This window comes from Sinocyclocheilus grahami, unplaced genomic scaffold (assembly GCF_001515645.1).
Source record: "Sinocyclocheilus grahami isolate Dianchi unplaced genomic scaffold, SAMN03320097.WGS_v1.1 scaffold880.1, whole genome shotgun sequence".
NCBI lineage: Eukaryota > Metazoa > Chordata > Actinopteri > Cypriniformes > Cyprinidae > Sinocyclocheilus > Sinocyclocheilus grahami.
The window spans coordinates 183,198-191,559 of record NW_015506059.1 but is presented as its reverse complement, the minus strand read 5'-3'; the positions used below and the strand labels follow the sequence as shown (position 1 = coordinate 191,559).

Below are 8,362 nucleotides of genomic sequence, written 5' to 3'. Positions count from 1 at the left end.
TTAACTAATACTAATGGGACCTTACTGTAAAGTGTTACCATAATTTGTAATGAAACATTTTAAAATAGAAGCATCAGACTTATGGACCCCATTTTGTTGTTATGATCACTATCGCCGGAAATCAGTCCGACTGTACTCCAGGGTCATATTAAACAAGTGTTAAGGGTTTGGTTTATGACCATCCAATTCAAATCCTAATTGCCAGGCCAAAGGACAATTATAATGGCGGTTATCCGAGAGGCTCCCTTGTCTTTGAAGAAATGCTACTCAGACAAAATTCCCAATTACACCCAGTTGTCCTGGGGCTCGGAAACAGGCAGCGCGTCCTCGAGACTGAAACGAGATCCCGTTCTGCGGTAAGCCTGCGGTTTCTTCACCTTTTTGTAGCTTCTATCTCTCCATTGGGTCAGACACCCCAAGTGTGAGGCTTACTCCAAAAGCACTGTTAAATGGGTGTAGAGTCCCCCTTCAGATTCACACTGAAGGAGTGTGCTTTCAAAGACACACTAGAGGATCCTTTTGAAGAGCGAGCGGCCTGAGGTTACTCATCCATGGACTCAATGAATCCTTTCAGAGTGGGGTACTCATACACAGACAGACTCAACAAAAAGTGTTTGCTCACAAGAGGGTGCCCAGTGCAAGAAGACCGAGCCGTGTCATCACTCCACAACTGTCCATCATCTCAACATTTGCTTTCAAAGTAAATTGAACGATAAAAATATGAACGATTCGATCTTCCTCGGTTGACTTATTTATGCAGATATAGACATATTAACATGACTTTTTTGGTCACCTTTCAGAGTGGGGTACTCATACACAGACAGACTCAACAAAAAGTGTTTGCTCACAAAAGGGTGCCCAGTGCAAGAAGACCGAGCCGTGTCATCACTCCACAACTGTCCATCATCTCAACATTTGCTTTCAAAGAGAAAGAAACACTTGAAAATATGAACGATTCGATCTTCCTCGGTTGACTTATTCATGCAGATATAGACATATTAACATGACTTTTTTGGTCACATGAGCATTTGATTGACAACAAATCCTCATAATCTGCTTTTTTGTACAGAAAAAGGTACAGAAGTGACACATTGGAACAAAGGATCTTCTAGACTCCAACATTGTTCGGCTTGCGGCCCGAGCAGCTTGCATACAACTTCATGATTTAGAGCCCTTTTTTTTTGTTCTCTTGTACTCGATGAAGGACTAAAACCCTGAGGATATTTTTCCTCCTGCTTTTGGAGGAGCTGATGTTTCTTATAATTGTTCACTGAAGTGAATCAGCCACCACAAAACACTGCAGCACATTGAGACCACTAGCAGAGGGCACAGGGAAGGTGACGAATTGGCAGTGAGAATGAACTTAATCCCCTAAGCGCTTGTAGGGGCTTGTCTTTGCTGTCCCTTCTTCCCTAGAAAAGACCCCGAATGTACAAAGCAACTCAAACAAGAGCTCCCACTCTGAGCCTGTTGAATGCTCACTGGAAAAAAAAAGCTGCTGGTACATATCTGTGCGTTCTGCCAACAGTTTGGGGAATGAGCTTGCAGCTGCATTTTTTTTCTGTCAGATTTGGAAGAGGCAACATTAGAAAACAATGCTGGAAAAAATGGTCAAAACTTAACATGTATAATAGGTAATATTTCCACAAATACAACAAATGTTGATTATCAACCTCAAAAGGTTGACCAACTTTGGGACATAACATTACAACCCTGATTTGTGATTTATTTAAAAAAATTAATTAAAATAATTTTTAAAATTAAGTAAAATTAAATTTAAAAAATTTAAAAATAAGGTAAAATAAAATAAAATAATGGGTAACAGGATTGCAAATAAGCATAAATTAATCTCACTCAATAGTGGTTAGCTAGTTTGGGACCAAACGAATGAGGGTCACACTTTATTTTAAGGTCCAATTCTCACTATTAACTAACTATTAGCAACAAAATTTGCCTCACTAAATTTCTAATTTGCTGCTTATTAATAGGATCTAAAGTATGGTCATGCAGAATAAGGCATTAATATGTGCTTTATAAGTACTAACAAACATAGCAATATGCTATAATATGCATGCTAATAGTGAGAATTGGCCCTTAAAATAAAATGTTACCAAAATGAGTCACTGAAATAATTTAGTATCTAACATATCTATTAATTCTTGTAACAAATACATGGGATTTGTGCATCTAATGGTTAAAAAAAAAAAAAAAAAAAAGCACATAGGTCATGGAAAGTGCCTCATATATTGCCAAATTTTAGTCAAGCGTTTGATTTATAGGAACATTCAAATATCACAAAGATTGTATTTTCCATGAAATTGGTGACATTTAATTGTTAGTATTCTTATAAAAGGGTTCAGTGTCTTACAACTTCATGAAAACCCAGCTTCAGCTTTTAGCTATGCAGGAAAATGGCCTTCAAAACCTTTTTTTATGAGTCTCAGCCATTTCCCAAAAACAAAATCAAATTTGATCGAGATTTTTTTTCATTTATTCTAAATGGAACAATTAATTGCTACAAATATAAGCGATATTTGACTGATTTGGACATAAAGAGAGCGATTATCTTTAAGGAAATGAGAGGCATCTCCTTCATGACAGCGTTACTTCAGAGGTGTCCAGTTAAAAGCATGGATAATAAGATTACTCTTAAAGTCAAATCTCCCCAGAAGACACTTCTGATTGACTGATCCTCAGCCAGGCCTACATGCTTGCTCTCATAATCCTGTTTTACTCAAACGGTTTCCTGAAGATTCAAGTCAACACCTCAAACCTATTTATATTGTAGTTCTACCCTATTATTTGACCACCAACAATCTTGATATTGATGCCTCTGCATTTATTTTTACACACTGGGATTCAGTATAAACCAATGAAGATCTCAGCGGCTAAAAACATCTAGAAAATTCAAAACACTTAAGCACACATGAATGAAATTAATCAAAATGTGAGACTTTTTATAATATAAACTATAAAAATAATGTGTTGCATATCAAAGTATCTGATAGTGACCGAAAACATGCCATAACACTAGCAAAAACCATTTTAGCATTAAATATAACAGGCAGTTCTATAGGAATAATATAGCAGTAATGAATTCAGTACAGTAGTAGTGCTTCATATCTGGATGATCTATTTTAAAAACGGGGTCAAAAACAACTGATACTTTATTAATTGGAGAAACAATCAAAAATGTTATTAAAAAACAGATTTATTTTGTTATGACCTTTATAGAACTGTACATGCCTTTAATAAATGCCTGTAAAGAGGAGTGAAAATGCTTTAGATTGTCAGGACATCATGTGCTGTATCTATACTGCCCTCTACTGTTACAGTCAAAACTCAAGAAACTGCCTTTACCCTTCTGATAATGTTCCTTCACTGTGTCTCCAAACAGTGAGAAATATGAGAATGAATCAAATGACCTATATAAATAAATTAATAAATATAATACACTGTATACATATAAAAGATCTGGTCAAAGTCCCAGGAGAAGTGAAATGCACCCATACAGTAGTCATTTAATCAGTCCAGGAATATCAATGTAAATGTTTTCTCTGCTAATAAGACCACTGATTATATATTACAGAATGCACATGCTTTGCTTTACTTGCATTTCTTACTGTTATACAGATAACATAATGTTACTGAGCCAAGAAATGCGTTTTTTAAAAAACAGTTATGAAATGGAACTGAAATGCAATTTCATCTTTAGGTACAAATAATACAAGAAAATATAATAATGATTAAAAAAAAAGTGATTTTGTTTTTTAAATGTTGAGAGGTCGGTCAGTTATAGTGTAGCAAGTCACCAAACGCACATGCCAAAACAGATTTACCCAATTTCTACAAAACAAATTCTAGCACAGATTCACGGACTCATTTTTTTGAATTTCAGTGACTGCTTTGGCACAATACTTTTTTATGTTAATAAAATCATCAATTTAATACTGGATTCTTACTTGCCGATTTCAAACAGACACACATGGCAATTTAATAACAGCTATTATTAACCTCACCTCTAAGCTCAGGTGAGGTTCTCATGCTGCTCTTCAGACTCTGGTTTCTTGCAGAACATCGTGGAGAGTTCCTGTAACAGCAGTTCCTGTTGGGGGCTGCATGATCTGAGTGACCTGTGCCTACGTGGGACATGCAGAGAGTCTGTGGGCTCCTCCTGACCCAGAGTGTCTATTGACTCGCCAGAGGATAAGAGAGAGTGCACAGGGTTTGACCCAACCATGCGATCCAGGGAGACGGCCTTCCTCTGTCCGAGGCTGACGGGCCGTGCTGGCACCTCCTGTGTCTCTGTGTGAGCACTGGACAGGAAACTACTTTCCAAAGATTTGAGCACCTGCAGACCGAAGTCGCCCACCTCCTCATACAAAGGCTCCGAGCTTTCAATGCGCTCCGCAAACGAGTCCTGCTGCACCTTCATGGGCTGAGTAGGAAAAACAAAAAAGACAATGGGAAGGCATACCAGGAGGTCAAAAAGATATCTGTAGTGGATTTCAAATTACAACACTTGATTGCACGGCCCGAAGTCTTTAAACCAATAACACATGACAGGCCAGTCACTTCAACACAGTTCTGAAATAGTTTTGACAATGGCTGAATTTAAATGAAAACAACAGCAATGTGATGATAAGAGAACCCGATATTCAATCAATAAATCTAGTGATAATAATCATATTTACTTATCACAAATAACGTCATTTGAACCTTGATAATAATAATAATGATAGTTATAATTTATTATTATTGTACACTACAACTATATTGTGTTTTATTCTAATAATAATACTTGTGGTATACAATAATAATAATAATTATTATTATTACTATTATTGTTGTTGTTATTTTATGACATTACATTTTTATGCAACTATATGAAACAAGAATAATATAGTGAATATACTATTACATAAATCTTATAATATTACACACACTTATTATTATTATATTGTTGTTGTTTAATGACATTTATGTTTTTATTAACTATAGTAAATCAGCCATAATATAGTGACTATACTACTGCATAAACCTTACACAATAATAATAATAATAATATAGTAACATAACTGTATTGTCTAAATAGTTAATTATCTCTTAATTATCTTAATTCATTATTAACTATAAATGAGTCATAATATATTATATCGAATACACTATTATAAGAACCTTATAATAATAATTATAATTTTATACTTTACTACTATTACCAAGTTTATTTTTATTAATTATTATTATTATTGTTGTTGTAGTATGGCATTACATTTTTTTATTAACTACACAAAATTAGCTATAGTGAATATACTATTACATTACATTTAAAATTACATAAAACAATTAACAACAATAAATGTTAAAAATATTGTGTAATAAATAAATACATGCATACATACTATTTGCTATTTTACAACAGCTTTGAATGTATAGCTCAACCAATCAGACCAACCTATCAAGCTATCGGTTTATAAAATACAAGTAAGCATATGAGCTTGCAAACACAAATGTGTACGTCCAAAGCAAATCAGTATCCTGAACAAAGAAAATAAAAACTACGTCTCAACTATACGGGTGTTAGGTTCCCGAACACACTGGTGACTATTATCTCGTGAAAACACCTAATCTGCTAGATACCTGATTAGATGATCTACCATTATGCAAACAAAAGAAGTATCTGTGGTTAGCGGGACATACACAGAAAGGGATTCGCCCCTCGACAATGTTCAAAACAAATGACTTCCTTTTCTGAGTTGAAACTTTTGTCTCAGTATCAGAGAGACAGCATCAAGATAATTGCCAAATACATTGAGGACAAAAGCATGAAGCCCGCAGACAATTGGCTTTCGAAAGCTTTTGGGCCGGGACACACCAGAAGCTGCGGCATTTTCCCAAAGCACAAGAGGTGAAGCCAGCTCCCTACCCTCCCTCAAGGCTACAGTTGCAGAACAATGCAGTAGAAGCTTTCTTCCTCCAAACGCATCCTGTCATATCAGGAGTCTCAGGCTGGAAGAGCAGGACTAGAGGGAAAACACAGCACAAACACAAAACACCACTACTCAGCGCAACACACAGAGAAACAACATTATGTCCGGGGGGGGGGGGGGGGGGGGGGGGAGGACCGAGGAAGTCAAAGGGAATTCCTCCATTAAGTATAGGCTCTTTTGTAAAGCACACTCCTAAATTTTTGAGTGCTTTTTAGACGCAAACGTCATTTGATACATTCCAAACCTCCTACTTTTACAATTTGAGCAGCCACTGTAATCAGAGTAATTGTGACTTATGTTATTGAAAAAATGGCAACAGAACTTATATGCAAAGGTGTGAAACTGAACATTAAAGGAATAGTTTACCCAAAAATGAAAATTTGTTGAAAATGTACACACCCTCAGGCCATCCCAGATGTAGATGGAGTTTGTTTCTTCATCTGGATAGATTTGGAGAAATTTAGCATTACAGCACTTGCTCACCAATGGATCCTCTGCAGTGAATGGGTGCCGTCGGAATGAAAGTCCAAAACACGAGTCTATAATCCATGATAATGCTTCCTCCAGTGAACAAGTCCATCCCTGTTTTCCTCTCACATCAAATTCCACCAAGATCTGTTTTGAACAGTTTTCATTTGTAAACTGTATTTGATCTGTGCATATTTCTCTCCTGATACAGACGAGACGACTTTTTCACTGGAGAACGCAATGTCATGGATTGAAGACTAGTAATGATTTGAAGTAAAAATGTTAACTGAAGAACTGGAGTGGTGTGGATTACTTGTGATGTTTTTATCAGCTGTTTGGACTCTCATTCTGACGGCACCCATTCACTGCAGAGCATCCATTGCTGAGCAAGTGATGCAATGATACATTTCTTCAAATCTGTTCTGATAAAGAAACAAACTCATGTACATCTTGGATTGCCTGAGGGTGAGTAAATATTTAGCAAATCTTCATTTTAGGTTGAACTATTCCTTTAAAGTAATTCTTATATAAAATGCATTGGATTAATCTGCAGATAAAAAAAGAATTACTTACAAAGAACATTGAGAGAGCCCTTCTCGTGTGGAGCTTTCTCTGCAAAAATACAGACAACAAGTTAAGTCTCAAAGCAAAGAACAAGTGAGCATTACATGCACTGAACCACTAGAGGACACAATTGTGTTGTACCAGAGTCTGATTGGCGGAGAGCATGGTGGAGTTGGTATTGCTCTCCTCTCCTCTGATGGGCACTAGCGGCATGGTGCCAAACTTCTGCTTGGAAATGTCAGAGGAAGAGTGCCGCCTCATCACAGGTGGGCGCAAATCATCATTCTGAGGGAAGACGTTAATGCTAATTTACAGCTCTGAAATGTCAATAAACGTTCAGATTTGTTCAATTTAAAATGTGCTGTACCTGTGCTTTTAGTAAATTAGTCATCCAGTCCCATAATTCAGTCTCACAGGAACAGCTGAGGTACCTGTGAGGTCAAGGAGAGTGATTATTGTTCACTATGTAGCTATAAATAGACACTTTCTATAAAGCCTGTGCAATGCACTGCAAAGTAATATATAATACTTTTAAATGTATTCATACTTATGTCCTATAATACACATTATTGTGGTCACACTTCAGTTTGGGGACTAATTCTCACTATTAACTATGACTTTTGCCTCAAACTCCTAATTTGCTGCTAGTTAATAGTTAGTAAGGTAGTTGTTAAGTTTAGGATTAAGGGCTATAGAATATGGTCATACAGAACAAAGCATTAATATGTGCTTTATAAGTACTAATAAACAGTCAATATGCTAGTAATATGCATGCTAATAAGCAACTAGCTAATAGTGAGAACTGAACCTTACAGTACAGTATATAACATACAAAACTTACAATTGCTGTTTATCCAGCATCACTGTTAATCCCCATCTGCAAGTAAACATGTTTGTTATTTAAAGTTATATCAAGTTCACTGATGAAAAGAAGCTTATTGTGGAACATGCATCTCACTTTGTTGGTGGTTTTAACTTCTTTCTGATCCCCATGTAAATCTTTAAGGTTTTCAGCAGCCATTCTTTCTCAGGTTTGTTGCTCTGTGAGGTAGGAAAGATGCTTTCAGTTTTTGGTTTCAGTTCACTTCTCATTTATACTGAATCCTCTGACGTGCTGTAACGTAGAAGGTGATGATGAACAGTATACATACTTTTTTGTCCTTCATCAGGAGCAATCTGTGGTCTTTAATTTGGAAAGATCGTTCCTGGAATTTGTTTCCTTGCAAGAGCTTGGGCGGCTCTTCCCGACACTTCAGCACTCCAGACTTCACTATCTCACTCTTATAGGCTGCAGCCCATAACACACAGATACAACAGATACAAGGTCAACAACAATACAG

The 8,362-nt window shown here is 36.4% G+C and overlaps 1 protein-coding gene across 1 annotated transcript in view; it reads right to left on the bottom strand.

The window, feature by feature from the left end:
- Positions 1-3,207: 3,207 nt before the first annotated feature.
- Positions 3,208-8,362, bottom strand: part of LOC107563596 (arf-GAP with Rho-GAP domain, ANK repeat and PH domain-containing protein 3-like) — a 35,689-nt gene continuing 30,534 nt past the window's right edge. Inside the window, exons 28-34 of the mRNA XM_016248495.1 lie at positions 8,174-8,310; positions 7,981-8,063; positions 7,864-7,899; positions 7,390-7,453; positions 7,164-7,307; positions 7,032-7,070; positions 3,208-4,438 (exon numbers count right to left, since the gene is read on the bottom strand). Of these exons, the coding sequence (XP_016103981.1) occupies positions 4,028-4,438; positions 7,032-7,070; positions 7,164-7,307; positions 7,390-7,453; positions 7,864-7,899; positions 7,981-8,063; positions 8,174-8,310 (914 nt within the window). The 3' untranslated portion in view covers positions 3,208-4,027. The remainder of the gene's footprint in view (positions 4,439-7,031; positions 7,071-7,163; positions 7,308-7,389; positions 7,454-7,863; positions 7,900-7,980; positions 8,064-8,173; positions 8,311-8,362) is intronic.